The sequence below is a fragment of the Oncorhynchus nerka genome, linkage group LG14 (genome assembly GCF_034236695.1).
Source record: "Oncorhynchus nerka isolate Pitt River linkage group LG14, Oner_Uvic_2.0, whole genome shotgun sequence".
Classification (NCBI taxonomy): Eukaryota; Metazoa; Chordata; class Actinopteri; order Salmoniformes; family Salmonidae; genus Oncorhynchus; species Oncorhynchus nerka.
In genome coordinates this window covers 74,032,852-74,054,696 of record NC_088409.1, presented here as the reverse complement: position 1 = coordinate 74,054,696, position 21,845 = coordinate 74,032,852, and the positions used below count along the sequence as shown (strand labels likewise).

The following is a 21,845-nucleotide window of genomic DNA, read 5'->3' as shown; positions in this document are numbered from 1 at the left end:
GTGCTTTATTGGCTATGTTAGACTCTAGCTTGAGTGTAACGCTGTGAGTTGTGCAGATTTTCCGGTCGCATGCAAACTGAGAACGTGACGCAGAGAGGGGAAAGGATAGAGTCCAGCATCCCGACAAACAGACCAAAAGTGACTAAGAGTCTAAGAGTCTAATTAAAAAGGGACAAATTCCTTTCAAAACACACAAAGATGAGTGAGATATGGCTGTCTATACTGATTTATCTATTCAGATACTGCAGAAACCAAAGGGAGATTTTTATTGCCAAGGAGCATGCATAGTATGCCCAGTATGCATACTAGCATGTTTTAGGTTGGCTAGAGACAAGAACTAGGCCCCAATGGCCAAGGTTCCCTCCATAAAACAGTTCCATATTATTTGACTAATCATCATGCATACAGACAGTGGGTGAGTTTGTTAGCGTCGGAAGAGGGTGATAGACCAGACCCACGCAAGAATTAGTGAGTTACCATTTAGAGAGGAAGGAAGGGGATAGGGCAGGGAATTGTAGGCCATACCACCACACTGTACTTACAGGTCGACACGTTAATAGTCCTGGTGTCCTGGCCAAGCTCATTGGACACAGTGCAGACAACGGTCAGGTTGACTGTAGGCACAATGGTCAGCTTGTGTGTGATCTTTCCATTGACATAGGGACTCTCATCAGCCTGAAAATCAAATAGACGCAGTTAGTTAGTGTACAATGGCTTATCTTGTATCTTGTGTATCTGATAGAGATTTAACGATGGCAGAACATAGCTGCTTCTTCTTCAGTAATAGCACAAAGATGCATATCATATAAATCTATTGCGAGGGATATATGGAATCTTATATTATTCCATGGCATAATGAACATTGTAGAATCAAATCAAATATGTGCATTTTATGTACTATCACTAGGAGTTGGTGTTGTATTTTTGTGAGGCACAACCTACTCCTGATAAGGAGGCATAGAGGGCATAGAGGGAGGTGACTAGAGAAACCCCCAGACACACAGGCTAACAGTGTGCGTCTGCTATGAAAAGAGCCTGCACTAAGCTTACATTTGATCTCTTATCCTATTTACTGTTTTAAAGAACTCTTTATCACACAATAAGAGACGAAAGACTAAACTTTGAATGCACTGGTGTGTTTGTCCCCAGATGCGCAGCAATGTGGGCTGTGACTAAATTACTGTGTGTGAGTGACTCAGCCTTAGAATAGTCATTGAAAGAGGTCAGTGCCGCCTTGGATTGGATTAGTCATGCAGACCCAATGTGTGTGTGTGCGTGGTCATGGACCCACACCCATACAAAAAATACACACACACGTGCACGTACGCACACACACACACACACACACACACACACACACACACACACACACACACACACACACACACACACACACACACACACCCACAGACACAGACAGGTGCACATCATCTCACGCTGGCTCATTGTGTAGCTGTGCTATCAGTGCACACACAGGTACGCCAAGAACAAAAAGCCTTTGTTTTCATGACAGGCTAATGCATAATAAACGTGGTGTGCATCTGAGAGAAGGAAACCTATATACAAAAACACTGAGCCCATCCATTTGGAAAGTGTCAGTCAGAAAAGTTTCAAGAAGACAAGTTACTTAGGAAGTCACAAATAGTTACATAGTGAAAAATATAATGGGGGAAGTTTCTGTTTGTCTGAAATAGAGTGTGGAGAGTAAAAACCCACAAGCACTGATTCACTACAAAGACATCCAAAGGTTCATTGACTGTAAACCTCCCAGATTTAGAGTTCCCTGGCTTCCTGACAGATTCCAATAAAAGGAAGCTTAAATGGACTATTTTTATAAGGTCAGGAGCTGCTTTCATATTGGCAGTAACACATCCGGAAAGATGGCGAGGATTTGTGTGTTCCGTTCCGTTCATGTGGTGAAACGCCACACATAAATGGGTGCATGGCACAAAGTGTTGCTTTGAGAGAATTCCAGATAGACTAATGATTTTGTGAGTCTTTGCTGCAATTCCAAGATAGATAAGGGTGTTGTGCGTTTTACAGTAACTGATGGATAAATACAGTATGTGTGGTCTGTATAATGAATGTCTCAATGGGTGTGAAGTCTAATGGCGCCTCCTGTGTGTCAGTGGAGTGTCCTGGCGCCTTAGTGAAGATGTTTGTGTTTGTTCATACCGAGGTACCGTTGACGCTCCAGGCCACAGTGGGTTTGGGGGAGCCCTCCGCCTCGCAGGTAAGTACCTTATGCTGTCCGTCCTCGCTGCGCCGCTTGGCCACCCGCCGAATGACTGGAACACCTGCAAGAAGACGCACAGCCTCCTCAGCTACACCAGAACAAACAAGAAAATGATCACACCATGCCATGCCACAACACCAGATAAGGTATGGACAATACAAACAAATATGGAGAAAGCCTCTTCCTCAAGTGAGACTGCCATCCACTGGGAAATCGGGATCTTTGAATAAAAATCTCTATCATTAGGAACAAGTACAAAAATCGATTTTTGAGAAACAGTGTTGAATGTGCCCAGTAACAACAGCAAAGCCATATCTGAGTAACTGTCACAAAATCTTTACCTTCAACGACCAACTCAAAAGAGGCTTTCTTGATGAGAGGACCCATGGTGACCACAACCTCATACTTTCCAGAATCAGAGTAGGTCAACTTGTCAAATGTGGGACGACTGTCCAACTTGCCATTGTCCTGAAATGAATGAACAAAACTGACAATTACCAGACAGAGCAACAAGGGTTAAGTGCCTTGCTCAAGGGAGCATCAACATTTTTCACGCAGTCGGGTCAGGGATTTGAACCATCAACCTGTAGGTTATCAGCCCATAGGTTATCAGCCCAACACTCTTAACCACTAGGCTACCTTAACCTACATTTTGTTTTTTAAACACGTGAAGTCATCTTATCGCTTTGAGAAGGTTTTATCACCCATTTCCAACCAAAAACATAAATCTTGGCCTTATAATAACTTTGGTACTGTTTAGTCTTACCTTAGTCCAAGACACCTTAAGTTCTCCAGATGCATGGGTCTGCAGGGTCAGAGCCAAGCCTTCACCAAAGCTCTTCATAACCTTCCCTGAGGGGCTCAAACTCATATCCAAGTCTGAAAGGGAGAAAGGGAGGAGGACACACTGTAAACAGGCAGTTTAACAGTCTGGAGGAGAAGGGGCAACAGCACTCCTGTTGAAAACCATATCAGCTCCCTACAGAAGCCCCAGCACCTCCTCATTGATCCAGCTTATTTAACACATTAAAGGACCTGAGCTCTCCAAGCATTTTCACCTCACAGCGTGAGACGAGATGCTCAGCTTCTATTCTCTATAACAAACCGTATGTCCTTTCCTGCTGAGGGATGAGGTTGCAAACGGAAATATACTCTGACAATGTTCCCCTTTGAGAAAACTAACCCTAATGAGGTTATACAGCCGGACATCAAATTAATTATGAATTAGATGATGAGTATTGCAATCTATAGCAGGAGGAAGTGGGTTATCATTATGGCTGGTATTTCCCATGAATTCATTGCTGGCCTAGCATCGTTAAAGAAATTGCTGGCAGTATCTCAGTTGAAGATAATACCTAACTTAATTGAAGAACGCATAATCAATAACTTAAACCATTGATCAAGATATCTGTAGATAAAGAGTGACTTACAATTGATGGTAATGTTCTTGGAGTCTTCCATCTTGGCATTGTCAATGATAGAACACTTGTATTCCCCTGTGCTTTCACGTGTGACATCAGTCACAGTGTAGGAGTCAGAGTTCTCCACCTTCACCACCTTTCCCTTTAGGAACATAAGAATACATTTTGAAACTCTCAGATGGGCTTGAGTCTGTGTAGCGCTTTAAAGACAGGGTGGATGGTGTAGGATGTGTAGAGTTTGACAAGGTGTAGGGTTCGACTGGGTTAAAGAGGACAATAGCAGTAGAAGGCAAGTAATTAATGGGATCAGAGTAGGAACTAAGGGCATACAGTATGCCAGGTGGGGTTTCTGGTTGTGTGGGAGGGTAATGGAGTCATATCACTGAGAGCTTGCCAGAATGTGGAAGTTGAAGCTGGTGGGAGGTGGGTTCCCGTCGGCCTTGCACTTCAGAGTCACGTTGGCTCCTTCCATTAGGGGCCCTTTCGAAATGACATGCAGACTGATCCTCTCTGTGGGGTCTGTTGGGAGAGGACAGAGAGACAGAACAAGAGAGAGAAAACAGGAGCAAGAGAACAGCAGAGAGTGAACAGCAGAGAGGGAAAGAGCGAGAGAGAGAGAGAGAGAGAGAGAGAGAGAGAAAAGGGGTCAGAGAGGAGGAGGACACAGTCAGGCTGAGACCCGGCACACAGTTTTATTTTTTTATTTCACCTTTATTTAACCAGGTAGGCTAGTTGAGAGAACAACTGAGACCTGGCCAAGATAAAGCAAAGCAGTGCGACACAAACAACAACACAGAGTTACACATGGAATAAACAAACATACAGTCAATAATACAATAAAAAAAGTATATATACAGTGTGTGCAAATGAGGTAGGATAAGGGAGGTAAGGCAATAAATAGGCCATAGTGGTGAAATAATTACAATATAGCAATTAAACACTGGAGTGATAGATGTGCAGAAGATGAGTGTGCAAGTAGAGATACTGTGGTGCAAAGGAGCAAAATAAATAAAATAAATAACAGTATGGGGATGAGGTAGTTGGATGGGCTATTTACAGATGAGCTATGTACAGGTGCAGAAATCTGTGAGCTGCTCTGACAGCGGGTGCTTAAAGCTAGTGAGGGAGATATGAGTCTCCAGCTTCAGTGATTTTTGCAATTTGTTCCAGTCATTGGCAGCAGAGAATTGGAAGGAAAGGCGGCCAAATGAGGTCTTGGCTTTGGGGGTGACCAGTGAAATATACCTGCTGGAGTGCGTGCTACAGGTGGGTGCTGTTATGGTGACCAGTGAGCTGAGATAAGGCAGAGATTTACCTAGCAAAGACTTATAGATGACCTGGAGCCAGTGGGTTTGGCGATGAATATGAAGCGAGGGCCAGCCAAGCCAACGAGAGCATACAGGTCACAGTAGTGGGTAGTATATGGGGCTTTGGTGACAAAACGGATGGCACTGTGATATACTGCACCCAATTTGCTGAGCAGAGTGTTGGAGGCTATTTTGTAAATTACATCGCCCGAAGTCAAGGATCGGTAGGATAGTCAGTTTTACGAGGGTATGTTTGGCAACATGAGTGAAGGATGCTTTGTTGCGAAATAGGAAGCTGATTATAGATTTAATTTTGGATTGGATTGGAGATGCTTAATGTGAGTCTGGAAGGAGAGTTTACAGTCTAACCAGACACCTAGGTATTTCTAGTTGTCCACATAGTCAGAACCGTCCAGAGTAATGATGCTGGACGGGCGGGCAGGCGTGGGCAGCGATTGGGTGAAGAGCATACATTTAGATTTCCTTGCATTTAAGAGCAGTTGGAGGCCACGGAAGGAGAGTTGTATTGCATTGAAGCTTGCCTGGAGGTTGGTTAAAACAGTGTCCAAAGAAGGGCCAGAAGTATACAGAATGGTGTTGTCTGCGTAGAGGTGAATCAGAGAATCACCAGCAGCAAGTGCGACATCATTGATGTAGACAGAGAAGAGTCGGCCCGAGGATTGAACCCTAGAGACTGCCAGAGGTCCGGACAACAGGCCCTCCAATTTGACACACTGAACTCAGTCTGAGAAGTAGTTGGTGAAGCAGAAGAGGCAGTCATTTGAGAAACCAAGGCTGTTGAGTCTGCCGATAAGAATGTGGTGATTGACAGTGACCCTGGACAGACAGGGCTTCTGAGACCATCACAGGGAGCAGACTAGCCAAGCTAGTGAAGTCCTCAGAGCTGTACACTCCATTTCTGAGTGTGTTCTGTGGCGATGGCTGCTTTTGAATGCAGCGGTGGAGCTGTTCGAATGGCAGTCACACCCCAAGGCTCTAGACAAAAAGCTCCTTTCAAACGCCAATGGTACTGCTCCAGACGAGCCAAATTGCCCACATTTCTTTAAAAACAGGATTCAAACAGCATCTGAGCCCTGTCCTATTTAAAGAGCCATCTAGAGCAAATAACATTGACTATGCTATTCATTGAACGCTATGCTCCAAAACACTCCCACAACAGACTCATGTTCACCTCATTTTTAAATTAGTGCCATTATGGTGTCATTGTTGTTGTCTGTCTGGGCTGCAAGAAAAAAGCCATAGAGGCACAAACTTTCCAACAATAACTTGAAAATAAAATAGCCATAAATCTGTTTGTCGATACACTAACTGCTGACTGCTGAGGCTGATAGCAGATCAATAGCCTTCCTAGGACAACCAGCGGTTAGGGAAGTTGTGTCAGATAGTTGAGGCAGTTACGGTAGTTGGGGTAGCTTGGGTAGTTTAGGTAGTAAGGGTAGTTGAAGCAGTTTGAGGTTGGTTTGGTCAGTTTAGGTCTTTGGGGCAGTTGGGCTAGTTTGGGTAGTTGGAGTAGTTTGGTGGCTCTCTGGTTACTTACAGGTGACAGTGAAGGAGACTGGAGAGGACAAGGTATTCAAAGCCCCGCAGGTGAACAGAGCTGCTGTGTCTTCCTTCTCAGCTGTGTACTGCAGAATGGAGGAGGTGGTGGTGAGGCCAGTGACTTCGTCCACCTTTACTTTGGAACTGATTATAATGCCTATAAATCACAACAATACTGATTAGAAATGGTATGGTCACAGAGTAGCCTACAGACACAGAGATAAATAATAATATGATCACCAAGTCACTGACATTTTAGATCCTGTAGAAACAGTCACATTATTATTATTGAGTATTGAAGAACATATGTAGCTCTAGAGGTGATATTTCACTGCTCGGTTCTTGTGGAATCTCACACCGAACAAGTGAAATGTGTGAATATGTGCAATCTTCATTATTTACCACATCCATCAGAATGTCAATAACGTACCTTTCCCATCAGCCACCAGAGGTTTCTTGTTCTTGAACCATGTGATGCTGGCAGCTGGGTTGGCATCAGAGGTGCTGCATTGCCCTAGCTGTGCAGATGATAAAACAAAGTGAAGAAAAAACTGCAAAATCCTCTTTTAGAACAATCCACAAGGGCACACAAAAGGTTGGAAAATCCTTATGTTATGAAAGTAGCCCAGTAAAATTCCAATATTTTTGTTGCTAAATTGATCAAATATCTGTGCAAACTAGCTCTCATCTGTGTTGGCTTTACTGCATTTGTGAACTCCCCTCATGTAGCATGAAATGCCCAAAGCATTTTAAACCCCCTCTTAGATCCCATGGTTGTTTTAATTGGAGGAGGGATATTCTGCTGTTTACTAATTCATCAAGATCACTTTAAATCTCTCATCATTCCAGCAGCACCATCCTTCCTTAGTTTGCCTCAAGATACTTCATCTGCAATGAAGGATTTCCCTTGATGTCCTGCTTAACATAATGTAGGCATAAGCAAAGCACATGATGAACCTACCTGGGTTGGTTTGCCAATCTCCAGCTCCGTGGCTAGGGCTGTGATCTCCACTCCGGTTGGAGCCTCTGTAGAACACAGTTCATAACATTAACTAGCTGTAGGCATCTCAGAGAGCACTCACTATCACCAGGGCTAACCATAATAATATCACACAGCACAGCACAGCATTGAATTGTACCACAAAGACCCATTCCATAGCATGCATTAGTATGGCTGCACTATTGCCCTTATGTACCCACTGTGGATAAGGAGTTTGACTGGGTATTCTGAGATGTCAGCCCCAGCCACCACCATGCAAGTAAAAGTCTTCTCGTCCTTCAGTGTTGCTGCAGCAATCAGCAGGCTGGAGTTTTCGGCCATGCTGACACGGTCCTTGTACTTGTCAGTGGCTATGACAGAGGCGTCCTGGTCTTTAAGCTGGGTCAGCAGGTCTCCATCGTCCTGTAAATATAAAACAGTTTGGGTTTTAAAAACTTAGCTAATGGAGCTGCACTACTTTAAGATTGTCTTGGTATAAAAACCATTGAACAAAACATGCACCCACTAATGGTGCAGGAGCTCAATAGACTTAGTTTGTGACTTATTAATAGCTATTTTAGAATATCAACCATTGATGCTGTCGAAGCTTGAAGGTGTAAAGAGAACATGTACACATATAGTATACAAAATATGAAATCTCCTTGTGGTCTTCACAGTGGAGATACACTTAAAGGTGTATACGTGTGTCCAGACAGGGTGGGGTTCAGATATGTGATTGTCTCAGTCTCTATCAGTCTCTCCAACATTAGCCCAGTGGACTTTAGGCAGGAACACCTGCTCTTTCCATGACATAGACTGACTAGGTGAATTCAGGTGAAAGCTATGATCCCTTATTGATGTCACATGTTAAATCCACTTCAACAAGTGTCGTTAAAAGGGGGGAAATAGGTTAAATAATGATTTTTAAGCCTTGATACAAGTGAGACATTGATTGTGTGTGTGTCATTCAGAGGGTGATTTTGATTTGATTTTTATTAGGATCTTTTAGTCTTCATTTTGACTAATCTTCCAAGAGTCCTTTAAACATTAAAATACAGTTTATAATACAAACACATTTTCAAATATAACACACTGTTACAAACAACAGACATAAAACACTGACATATTGACCAGATAAATACTCTAACTGTCTGAAAATATAGATTTGTTCCTTCGTCTACCATAGCCTTGCACAACCTTCCAATTTATTATATTTAAATGGTTCTAAAGTATTGTTTGAATTTATATATTGAAAGGTTTCTGGTTTGCCCAGATAAATTATTTATTTTCTTTATTGCTCTGAATCTAAATGTTATTTAGCCTTTTTCTCTTTTCTGTCTGGATAACACATAGATGGTGGACAATCTATTCCTAGTATTGACTGAATGTCTGTCTCTTACTAACTGAATACTTTTGTGAATGGAGTTTGGCCGTTTTAAATGGTGTACATTGTGAAATAAAATAAGCATGTTTTTTATTGATTGATGACCACCCAAGAGCATTGTGCATGACTACAACAGAAGAATCATATCTCCACCAATTCTTGCTGCTTTGTTCTGTCCAATCTGCAGCCTCCTAATCTCACCTGCTGATTAGGAGATGATCGTGGACTTCAGAAAACAGCAGAGGGTGCACACCCCTATCTACATCGACGGGACCGCAGTGGAAAAGGTGGAACGCTTCAAGTCCCTTGGCGTACACATCACTGACAAACTGAAATGGACCACCCACACAGACAGTGTGGTGAAGAAGGCGAAACAGAGCCTCTTCAACCTCAGGAGGCTAAAGAAATTTGTGGTTGCAGGCGGTGCAGTTGCCATACCAGGTGGTGATACAGCCCGACAGGATGCTTTCAATTGTGCATCTGTAAAAGTTTGTGAGTGTTTTTGTTGACAAGCCGAATTTCTTCAGCCTCCTGAGGTTGAAGAGGCGCTGCTGCGCCTTCTTCACCACGCTGTCTGTGTGGGTGGACCAATTCAGTTTGTCCGTGATGTGTACGCTGAGGAACTTAAAACTTACTACTCTCTCCACTACTGTCCCATCGATGTGGATAGGGCGGGTGCTCCCTCTGCTGTTTCCTGAAGTCAACGATCATCTCTCCCAGTGTTGAGGATCAGCGGGGTGGAAATGTTGTTACCTATCCTCACCACCTGGGGTGCTGTCCGTCAGGAAGTCCAGGACCCAGATGCACAGGGCGGGGTCTCGACATTGATGACGAGTTTGGAGGGTACTATGGTGTTAAATGCTGAGCTGTAGTCGATGAACAGCATTCTCACATAGGTATTCCACTTGTCAGATGGGTTAGGGCAGTGTGCAGTGTGGTTGCGATTGCGTCGTCTGTGGACCTATTGGGGCGGTAAGCAAATTGGAGTGGGTCTGGGTGTCAAGTAGGGTGGAGGTGATATGGCCCTTGACTAGTCTCTCAAAGCACTTCATGATGACGGAAGTGAGTGCTACAGGGCGGTAGTCATTTAGCTCAGTTACCTTAGCTTTCTTGGGAACAGGAACAATGGTGGCCCTCTTGAAGCATGTGGGAACAACAGACTGGGATAAGGTTTGATTGAATATGTCCGTAAACACACCAGCCAGCTGGTCTGCGCATGCTCTGAGGGCGCGGCTAGGGATGCCGTCTGGGCCTGCAGCCTTGCGAGGGTTAACACGTTTAAATGTTTTACTCACATTGGCTACAGTGAAGGAGAGCCCGCAGGTTTTGGTAGCGGGCTGTTTCAGTGGCACTGTATTGTCCTCAAAGCGAGCAAAGAAGTTGTTTAGTCTGTCTGGGAGCAAGACATCCTGGTCCGCGATGGTGCTGGTTTTCTTTTTGTAATCCGTGATTGACTGTAGACCCTGCCACATACCTCTTGTGTCTGAGCCATTGAATTGCGACTCTACTTTGTCTCTATACTGACGCTTAGCTTGTTTGATTGCCTTGCGGAGGGAATAGCTACACTATTTGTATTCGGTCATGTTTCCGGTCACCTTGCCCTGGTTAAAAGCAGTGAATCGCTCGAATGCTGCCACCACGGTTTCTGATTTGGGAATTTTTAATAGTTGCTGTGGGTACGACATCGCCGAAGCACTTGCTAATAAACTCGCTCACAGAATCAGCGTATTCATCAATGTTGTTGTTTGACACAATGCGGAACATATTCCAATCCACGTGATCAAAGCAATCTTGAAGCGTGGAATCAGATTGGTCGGACCAGCGTTGAACAGACATGAGCGCGGGAGCTTCCTGTTTTAGTCTCTGTCTATAGGCTGGGAGCAACAAAATGGAGTCGTGGTCAGCTTTTCCGAAAGGAGGGCGGGGGAGGGCCTTACATGCGTCACGGAAGTTAGAATAACAATGATCCAGGGTTTTATCAGCCCTGGTAGCACAATCGATATGCTGATAGAATTTAGGGAGTCTTGTTTTCAGATTAGCCTTGTTAAAATCCCCAGCTTCAATGAATGCAGCCTCAGGATATGTGGTTTCCTACAGCACCCGATGTTACGGGAAGGCCAAAAAGATCATCAAGGACATCAACCACCCAAGCCACTGCTTGTTCACCCCGCTATCATCCAGAAGGCGAGGTCAGTACAGGTGCATCAAAGATGGGACCAAGAGACTGAAAAACAGCTTCTATCTCAAGGCTATCAGACTGTTAAACAGCCATCACCACACATTAGAGGCTGCTGCCTATAGGCATAGACTAGAAATCACTGGCCACTTTAAGGAATGGAACACTAATCACTTTAATAATGTTTACAAATCTGGCAAGCGTTCATAGCGACGTCGCTTTTTGATCCTTCGATGTCGGCTCTTCCTTTCATTGTGAAGCAGAAATCACAGAGCGTTGGGATTGATCACCCACTAATAGGGCACGTGAGCTGGGTTTAGACCGTTGTGAGACAGGTTAGTTTTACCCTACTGATGTGTTGTTGCAATTGTTACTAATGATGTGTTGTTGCAATCATGCATCAATTGCTACATCTCATATGAATATAATGTTTTCTATACTATTCTACGGTATCTCATTCACTTAATAATGTTTTTCATATCTTGCATTACTCATCTCATATGTATATATTGTATTCTATACTATTCTACTGTATCTGTAGTCCGTTCCGCTCTGACATCACTCGTCCATATATACTCGTCCATATGTATATAGTCTTAATTCATTCCTACTTAGATTTGTGTGTATTGGGTATATGTTGTGTAATTTGTTAGATATTACTGCACTGATGGAGATAGAAGCACAAGCATTTTGTTACATCCGCAATAACATCTGCTAATGACATGTATGTGACCAATAACATTTGATTTGATGATGCATTTCCCCAGACCACAGAACAGTAGTTCACTCCCAATTAATGCTTGGGTTGTTAGCTTCAGAATCTTTCCCGGTAAATATTTAGCTATCCTTCTGATCATGCATGGAGTTTTTACATTTAAATTTTTTATTTTATTTTTATTTTTTACATATATTAGTTATATGAGACGACCATAATAATAATAATAAGCTTCACACCAAGTAGTTTGGTTTCTGCCACTTCCTCAATTTGTACTCCCCCAAGCTTAATTGCATTCCCATGCTGTGTTGACATTTTCCTGGTGGAACAGACCAACATAACTTTGGTTTTCTTGGCATTCAAAACAAGTTTGTTTCCCGGAAAACCCACTCCCTGATATTTCCAAGATCTACTTGTAGCTTGCTGTAGCGATTGTTTGCTGTACCGATTGTCTTGCTGTATAAATTGTAGTATCATCTGCAAATATAGTAGCTTGAGTTTCAGATAAAGCATAAGGAAGGTCGTTGGCATATATTAAGTAAATGAGTGGCCCAAGGCAGCTGCCCTGCGGTATTCCACAGTTTAAAGCATGAGGGGAAGAAAACAACCCACTGATATACTGTAGGTGGACTGTTTTCTGTCAGTTAGATATGACTGTACCCAATTGCCCCCTTAAACCCATAATGCAGTATTTTTGTCCCAGTTATTTAGTGATCCACGAAATCAAATGCTGCACTGAAATCTAAAAATAGTACACCCACAAACCTGCAATTACCCATAGCATTCATGTCAACCAATGCAGTGGTAGTGGAATGTTTTTTTGCGATAAGCATGCTGATCGGCTGTGATCAGATAATTATTTTCCAGATACTCCCATATTTGTCTACACACAATAGTAGACTGATTGGTTGACTATTGGTAGGAGTAATGGGTTCTTTGCCGTCTTTCGGATTGGGCACAGTTTAGCATTCTTCCAAACATTTTCCAGTGACCAATTAAATATGTATTTCAGTTGAGCTGCAATCTGGGGAGCAGTATAGTAAAGTAAAAAATTGTCCATAAGATCATCATCTGTAGATTAACCATAGGTAATGACTTTAAAAGGTTTAACACCTCCTCTACTGACCCCAATGGTAGAATAAAATAACAGTTTATTTTGCTATTAATATGATCATCAATCCATTGGCTTGTTTGCAAGAATGGGTGTTTACATTATCTCTCAGTAAATTAGTTTTCTTTGTAAAAAAAAATCTGCAAAATTATTGCCAATATCAGCTGGTTCTGTTATTGTTCTCCCGTCAACCTCCACACTAGATGGGCATGATGAAATAGATTTACCAAGTATGCCCATAACTGTATTCCATACCTTTTTAAATAATTTTTACAATCAATAAAAGCATGTTAGTAAAATATATATTTTCTCTTACGATTTAATTTAACTGCATAATTACGTGGTGTTATAGGGAGTTTTTCCTAGCCACCATGCTTCTATACCTGCATTGCTTGCTGTTTGGGGTTTTAGCCTGGGTTTCTGTACAGCACTTTGATATATCAGCTGATGGAAGAAGGGCTATATAAACAATTTGATTTGATTTGTTCTATAATTATGTTCACCAATTTCAAGTTTTTGGGCAAGACAAAAGATTTAAGTGCCTATGAACGGGATATGGTATCGGTTTGAGTGTGTCAAGAACTGCAACGCTGCTGGGTTTTTCACGCTCAACAGTTTCCTGTGTGTATCAAGAATGGTCCACCACCCAAAAGGACATCCAGCCAACTTGACACAACTGTGGGAAGCATTGGAGTCAACATGGGCCAGCATCCCTGTGGAACACTTTCGACACCTTTTAGAGTCCATTCCCCAACAAATTGAGGCTGTTCTAAGGGCAATAGGGGGAGCAACAAAATATTAGGAAGGTGTTCTTAATGTTTTGATAAACTCAGTGTATGAACAACTTACGTATTTCCATTTGGTCATGAACAGGTCCTTTGGTTTGGGGGCTCCATTGTTGCATGGCACCTCAATGGTCTCTCCATACAGGCCGATAACTGTATCCATACCGCTCACTGAGAGAGAGAGTGAAAAACACATGGTTATTTACTCAGTCAGTGGGAAAATTTGATTAAATATTTAACACAGACAGAGATCTATTGACATTCAAATGTATTCAGGTCTTACTGATTTTTTTGTGGGGAATTCCAGCTCATCTTCATAAATATATCTAATCTAAAAGGTTGTTAATTGACAGGTGTCTGTCTACCTTATAGCACATTAACGAAATGCACAAGGGTAGCCAACGTTTGACATTGCTTATTTACAGCCACTTTACTTCACAACCTTTCCCGCCCCCAATATGTTGCTGTGAAGACAAAGTCCAGCATGAGAGAGAGAAAAAACAGGGGACTGAGGGGAGGGATAGTTACACAGGCATAGAGAGAAAAAACAGGGGACTGAGGGGAGGGATAGTTACACAGGCATAGAGAGAGAAAAAATAGGTCCTCCATGGTTCAACTGATTACAAGGTGTTGCTCAGCTAGCCATAAACAACACTCACATTTCAGCCTTTCCAGAGTTCAGGTCAGGGTTAGGGGGTGTGTAGGAAAGGAAATGACATAGGAGAGCCATGGAACCAATAAAAATCCTTGAACAGAGGCTAAAGGACGGCAATTAACATACTGTACGTGCTAGATTTACTGGTAAAAAGCCTTAACCCCATACGTAAACAATTAACTAAGTACTCAACTGTCCAGATCAATTTTACATTCAAACCTAAATTGATCACCTCCATTGCAACATCAGGGGACCTAATCTTCTCAACAAAAGCAGCAGCAGCAGGGTATGCTATCTGTATAGAAGCTCGCTACACTGTTTACACATGCCACTTCAATATAGTGTTGTTTTTTCCCCAATGAAAAACACAGAAATAAAAACATTTTTTTGGCAGAGCTGAAGTTCCTGTCAGCAAGCAGTAAGTAACCATTAGAAGTGTTTTCATTTGCTTCCCATGCACCACTGAATTTGAATCACTTTTGAATGGGAGTAAATGCTTTTACCATGGTTACCATGGAGTCCACACAGATCTGTCCAGAGTGACCAGTGGCATCCTGCATCCTGTACTGTATGTGCACACCAGATCTAATAGCCCAACGTGTGACTTTCTACACTCAATACCCATTCGGTTACATGTCAAACTGAACACAGTAATAGAACCTGGTAGACCTGCAAATACTGGATAGTGACAAAGGGAGTTACAAAGCTTTACAAAAAGAACACAACCTTATTCAATATAAATGTTTAACCAAAAGTCTAAAATCCAAGTTCTAAATATTACACCCCCACAGTATAATCTCAAACAAAGCAGTTGTGAAGTTATCCTATTTCCATTGGATAAATTCAAATATGTATTTTTGAACAGTCAAATAAAGCCGTGTTCACCCTCTTGGAGAACTTTAAATTAGTTTGTATTAAAAAAATACTATCTGTTCAGACTGCAATGGACCACAATGGGAACGAATCACAGTGTGCTAAATGACAGGATTACAGAGGATAAAGCTCCTGCTGCCTGTTGAGATAAGGTAATTCTCAGCAACAAGAGTAGGTGACCATCAACATGTGTCACGCCCTGACCTTAAGGATCCTTTTTAATTCTCTATGTTTGGTTAGGTCAGGGTGTGACTCAGGTGGGAAAGTCTATGTTTTCTATTTCTTTGTTTTTGGCCGGGTGTGGTTCCCAATCAGAGGCAGCTATCTATCGTTGTCTCTGATTGGGGATCACATATAAGTTGTCATTTTCCTTTTGGGTTTTGTGGGATCTTGTTTTCTGTTTAGTGTCTGTGCCTGACAGAACTGTTCATTTTCACTTTATTATTTTGTTTAAGTGTTTTTTTAAATAAAAGGAATCATGAACACTTACCATGCTGCGCTTTGGTCCACTCTTCCTACCACCTACGAGAGCTGTAACAGAAGATCCCAACACCAAAGGACCAAGCAGCATGGCCAGGAGGAGCAGGGATCCTAGGCCCGGGAGAAAAGGGAGTGGAGGACATAAGACCCTGCCATGGAAGCAGCCAGAGGCAGCGAGTGAGGAACGGCGATGATAAGAGGAGTTAAGACAACGATGGAAGCCCAAGAGACAGCTCCCCCCCAAAATTGGGGGTGGGGCACATGGGGTGATTGGCGGAGTCAGGGTTTAGACCTGAGACAACTCCCTGTGCTTACCGTGGGGAGCGTGTGACTGGTCAGGCACTGTGTTATGAGGTGATGCGCATGGTGTCTCCAGTGCGCATTCACAGCCCGGTGCGCTCTGTTCCAGTTCCCCGCAGTTGCCGTGCTAGAGTAGGCATTCAGCCAGGACGGATTGTGCTGGCTCAGCGCTCCTGGTCTCCGGTGTGTCTCTTCGGCCCAGGATGTCCTGCGCCAGCTCCATGCACGGTATCCCCAGGTCGCCAGCACAACCCAGTGCGGCCTGTTCCAGCTCCTCGCACTTGCCGTGCTACAGGGGGTATTCAGCCAGGACGCGTTGTGCCAGCTCTACGCTCCAGACCTCCAGTGAGCCTCCACGGTCCAGTATATCCTGCGCCGGCTCTACGCACTATGCTTCCAGTGCACCTTCATAGCCCAGTGTGTCCTGTGCAGCTCTCCACACTCACCGAGCTAGAGTGGGTATCCAGCCAGGACTCGTTGTGGCAGCTCCACGTACCAGGCTTCCAGTATGTCTCCTCAGTCCAGTGAGACCTGTTCCGGCTCCACGTACAAAGCCTCCAGTGATGATCCATGGAATGAAGCCACCAGTGATGATCCATGGCCCAGAGCCTGCAGTGATGATCCATGGCATGAAGCCTGCAGTGATGATCCATGGCACAAAGCCTGCAGTGATGATCCATGGCACGAAGCCTGCAGTGTTGATCCACGGTCCAGAGCCTGCAGCGACGGTCCCCGGTCCGGAGCCTCCAGCGTCGGTCCCCAGTTAAGAGCCTGCAGCGACGATCTACAGTCTGGAGGTCCCGCCGACCATCCCTGCACCAGAGGCTCCACCGAAGTAGGGGGAGCCTCAAGCGGAGCGGGGTCTGCGTCCAGCACCAGAGCCGCCACCGAGAGTAGATGCCCACCCGGACCCTCCCCTATAGGTTCAGGTTTGCGGCCGGAGTCCGCACCTTGGGGGGGGGGGGGGGGTGCAGCGTGGTATGCGTACATTCTAATTTATTTAAAGAATGAACACTGAACAAACTAACAAAACAACAAAACGAACTGTAAAGCTAATATGAATAGTGCAGACAGGCAACTAAACACAGCACACAGTACAAGAACCCACAAACACCAAAGGCTACCTAAATATGATCCCCAAGCAGAGACAACGATAAACAGCTGCCTCTGATTGGGAACCCTATCAGGCCACCATAAACATGCAAATACCTAGACCTACACAACCCTAGACATACAAAACCCATAGACAATACAAAACCCCTAGACAATACAAAAACTAGCGTATTCATCCTCGTCACACCCTGACCTAACCAAAATATAAAGAAAGCAGAGATATCTCAGGTCAGGGCGTGACAGTGGGATCTTGTTTTCTGTTTAGTGCCTGACAGAACTGTTCGTTTTCACTTTGTTATTTTGTTTAAGTGTTTTTTTGAATAAAAGGAATCATGAACACTTACAACATGACACAATGTTAACCATGAACTGAATAATCAGCCATTTAAATTACTAGCCGTAAAACCCCACTATGTTTTTATTACAAATGACATGTACACTCCATTTAATGTTTAGTTTCAAAAACAGATAAGAGCGTCTGCTAAATGACTTAAATGTAAATGTAAATGTAGTAGAACGGTGTGTAGAACTACTTAAGAAGTAAGGCATAAGAACCCAGGGATTATCACCTCGGGCCTAAAAACAGCCCTTAGTCGGAAGTTATCACACGATAATCCCCTGGCTCAAGAGCTTTTCATAAAACGGTTTCCAACATATTTATACAAATATTAAATACATGTTTTCATTAAAATTTTTAACAAGTAAAATCTTTTTCGCATTTTGAAGTTGCTACCCAAGTGGGCTGGTCATTAGTTATTTTCTCATGTTTTGAACCAGTCCTTAATTCTAATATTTCTATTCATTCGACATTGCTATGCTAAACAAATCATTGGCATATCCAGTGCCTTCAGGAAAGATTCATTCCCCTTTACTTACTTCACATTTTGTTGTGTTACAGCCTGAATTCAAAATTGATAAAATACTTTTTTTTTTAAACACTCCATAATGACAATGTGAAACCATTTTTAGCAAATTTACTGAAAATGAAATATAGAAATATCAAATTTTCACAAGTATTCACACCCCTGAATCAATACTTTGTAGAAGTACCTTTGATGGAGATTACAACTGTGAGTGTTTCTAGGTAAGTCTTTAAGAGCTTTGCACACCTGGATTGTACAATATTTGTCCATTACTCTTTTCAAAATTCTTCAAGCTCTGTCAAATTGATTGTTGACCATTGCTAGACAACCATTTTCAAGTCTTGCCATACATTTTTAAGCAGATTTAAGTCAAAACGATAACTTGGCCACTCAGGAACATTCACTGTCTTCTTGGTAAGCAACTCCAGTCTAGATTTTGCCTGCTGAAAGGTAAATTAATTTCCCAATGTCTGGTGGAAAGCAGACTGAACCAAGTTTTTCTCTAGGATTTTGCCTGTGTTTTGCTGCATTCCGTATCTTTTTTATCCTGAGAAACTCTCCAGTACTTATACTTACAATTACAGACATACCCATAACATGATGCTTGAAAATATGGAAAGTTGTACTCAGTAATGTGGTGTATTGGATTTTCCCCATACATAACACTGTATTCAGGACAAAAAAAATGAATTGGTTTGACACATTTTTTGCAGTATTACTTTAGTGCCTTGTTGCAAAAATGATGCATGTTTCTGTACAGGCTTCCTTCTTTTCACTCTGTCAATCGGATAACGATAATGTTGATCTATCCTCAGTTTTCTCCTATCACAGCAATTAAACTCTGTAACTCTTTTTAAAGTCACCATTGGCCTCATGGTGAAATCCCTGAGTGGTTTCCTTCCTCCCAAGCAACTGAATTAGGAAGGACACCTGTATCTTTGTAGTGGCTGGGTATATTGATACACCATCAAACGTGTAATTAAAAACTTCACCATGCTCAAAGGGATATTCAATGTCTGCTTTTTAAAAATGTTGACCCATTTACCCATAGGTGCCCTTCTTTGCGAGGCATTGGAAAAACACCCTGGTCTTTGTGGTTAAAAATGAACGCTCGACTGAGGGACCTTATGGATAACTGTATGTGTGTGGTACAGAGATGAGGTTGTAATTAAAAAATTATGTTAAACACTTTTTCTGCACACAAAGTGAATCCATACAACTTATTATTTGCATAGTGAAGAAAGTCTACATTGTAGAATAATAGTGACGACATCAAAACTATTAAATAACACATATGGAATCTTGTAGTAACCAAAAAAGTGTTAAAATCCAATTGTATTTTATATTTTATATTCTTCAAAGTAGCCACCCTTTGCCTTGATGACAGACTAACTAGATAGCCAATTCAAAACATAACTTGCAGCAGCTATCTCACCAGTTTGGATTTTTACCCCTTTTTGGTATTAATTGGTATTAACAGTCTTGTCCCATCGCTGCAACTCCCATACAGACTCAGAAGAGACATGCGTCCTCCGAAAAGATGACCCTGCCAAGCCTCATTGCTTCTTAACACACTGCTCGCTTTAACTTCATATGGCTGCAGGGGCAGTATTGAGTAGCTTGGATGAAAAGGTGCCCATTGTAAATGGCCGGCTCCTCAGTCTCAGTTGCAAATATATGCATATTATTATTAGCATTGGATAGAAAACACTCTAAAGTTTCCAAAACTGTCAAAATATTGTCTGTGAGTATAACAGAACTGATATTTCAGGCGAAACCCTGAGGAAAATCAAAACAGGAAGTGGCTTCTATTTTGAAAACTCCATGTTCCATAGCCTCCCATTGCTCCATTTAAAGGGATATAAACCAGATTCCTTTTCCTATCGCTTCCTCAATGTGTCAACAGTCTTCAGACATAGTTTCAGGCTTTTGTTTAGAAAAATGAGCCAGAAAGATAACATCGCGTCAGGTGGTCACATGAGTTTTGCTCGCGCAACAGAGTTTGGACAGCTATTGTTTTTCCCTCTCCTACTGTGAAAGACATTTGCGGTTGATATATTATCGGTTATATATTTTAAAAACAACCTGAGGATTGATTATAAAAAACGTTTGACATGTTTCTGTGGACATTATGAAGACTATTTGGAATTTCCGTCTGCGTTGTCATGACCACTCTTTCCTGTGGATTTCTGAACATAACGCGACAAACAAACGTTGGTATTTTGGGTATAAAAATAATTTTTATGGAACAAAAGGAACATTTGCTGTGTAACTGGGAGTCTCGTGAGTGAAAACATCCGCAGATCATCAAAGGTAAACGGTTAATTTGATTGCTTTTCTGATTTTCGTGACCAAGCCTGATGCTAAGTGTACATAATGCTATGCTAGGCTATTGATAAACTTACACAAACGCTTGGATTTCTTTCGCTGTAAAGCATAATTTCAAAATCTGAGATGACAGGGTGATTAACACATGGCTAAGCTGTGTTTCAAAATATTGCACTTGTGATTTCATGAATATGAATATTTTCTAGTAATATTATTTGACTGTTGCGCTATGCTATTCAGCGGTTACAGACGGAAATTATCCCGCTACAGGGATTGGTAGCGTCAAGAAGTTAATCTTTTTTTAATTTTTTTTTACATAGATTAGTTATTTGAGACGATCATTATAAGCAGTTGTCTAGCTGCACTTCCAATACTTTGGTTTCTGCCACTTCTTCAATTTGTACTCCTCCCATACTTAATTGTATCCCATGCTGTTTTGGCCTTTTCCTAGTTGAACAGACCAACATAACTTTGGTTTTCTTGGTGTTTAAAACAAGTTTGTTTTGGAAAACCCACTTCCTGATATTCTCCAAATCTCCTTGTTAAGCCTGCTATACCTGTTGAACCGATTGTCTTGCTGCATAAATTGTAGTATCATCTGAAAATGTAGTAGCTTGAGTTTCAACTAAGGCATAGGGAAGGTCGTTGGTATATATTAAATAAAGAAGTGGCCCAAGGCAGCTGCCCTGCGGTATTCCACAGTTTAACACATGAGGGGAAGAAAATGAACCATTGATATAGGTGGACTGTTTCCTGTCAGTTAGATATGACTGTACCCAATTCAATGCTACCTCCTTAAAACCATAATGCATTAATTTTGTCAAAATTATTTCATGATCCACTAAATCAAATGCTGCACTGAAATCTAAAAATAGTACACCTGCAAACTTGCCATTATCCATAGCATTGAGCCACTGGTCAGTCATATCAACCAATGCAGTGGTAGTGGAATGGTTTTTGCGATAAGCATGCTGATTAGCTGTAATCAGATCATTCTTTTCCATGTACCCCCACATTTGTCTACTCACAATACCCTCCAATATATTACTGAGTGTAGGGAGTAGACTAATTGACCATCCTCTGTTACTTTACTTGGACTAAGAAAATGCACTTTATGACACTGTCAAGAAGTATTATGACCATCATTAGCCAGATTGGCCTATCACATACATGCTAGAGGTCGAAAGATTAGGATTTTTCAACGCCGATACCAATACCGATTAATGGGGGACCAAAATAAGACGATAACGATTAATCAGCCGATTTTTATATATATATTTGTAATAAATGACAATTACCACAATACTGAATGAACAATGAACACTTATTTTAACGTAATATAATACATCAATAAAATCTATTTAGTTTCAAATAAATAATGAAACATGTTCAATTTGGTTTAAATTATACAAAAACACAGTGTTGGAGAAGAAAGTAAAAGTGCAATATGTGCCATGTAAAAAAGCTAACGTTTAAGTTGCTTGCTCAGAACATGAGAACATATGAAAGCTGGTGGATCCTTTTAACATGAGTCTTCAATATTCCCAGCTTCTTAGGGA

General features: G+C 42.1%; 1 protein-coding gene across 2 annotated transcripts in view; it reads right to left on the bottom strand.

Annotated features, from left to right (window-relative positions):
- Positions 1–21,845, bottom strand: part of LOC115141865 (CD166 antigen homolog A-like) — a 58,707-nt gene that overhangs the window by 5,426 nt on the left and 31,436 nt on the right. For both annotated transcript variants that reach the window (XM_029681176.2, XM_029681177.2), the window contains exons 2-12: positions 13,739–13,845; positions 7,725–7,926; positions 7,486–7,550; positions 6,955–7,042; positions 6,523–6,681; positions 4,052–4,176; positions 3,667–3,799; positions 3,003–3,115; positions 2,578–2,704; positions 2,176–2,297; positions 543–675 (exon numbers count right to left, since the gene is read on the bottom strand). In XM_029681176.2, coding sequence (XP_029537036.2) covers positions 543–675; positions 2,176–2,297; positions 2,578–2,704; positions 3,003–3,115; positions 3,667–3,799; positions 4,052–4,176; positions 6,523–6,681; positions 6,955–7,042; positions 7,486–7,550; positions 7,725–7,926; positions 13,739–13,845 — 1,374 coding nt within the window. The remainder of the gene's footprint in view (positions 1–542; positions 676–2,175; positions 2,298–2,577; positions 2,705–3,002; positions 3,116–3,666; positions 3,800–4,051; positions 4,177–6,522; positions 6,682–6,954; positions 7,043–7,485; positions 7,551–7,724; positions 7,927–13,738; positions 13,846–21,845) is intronic.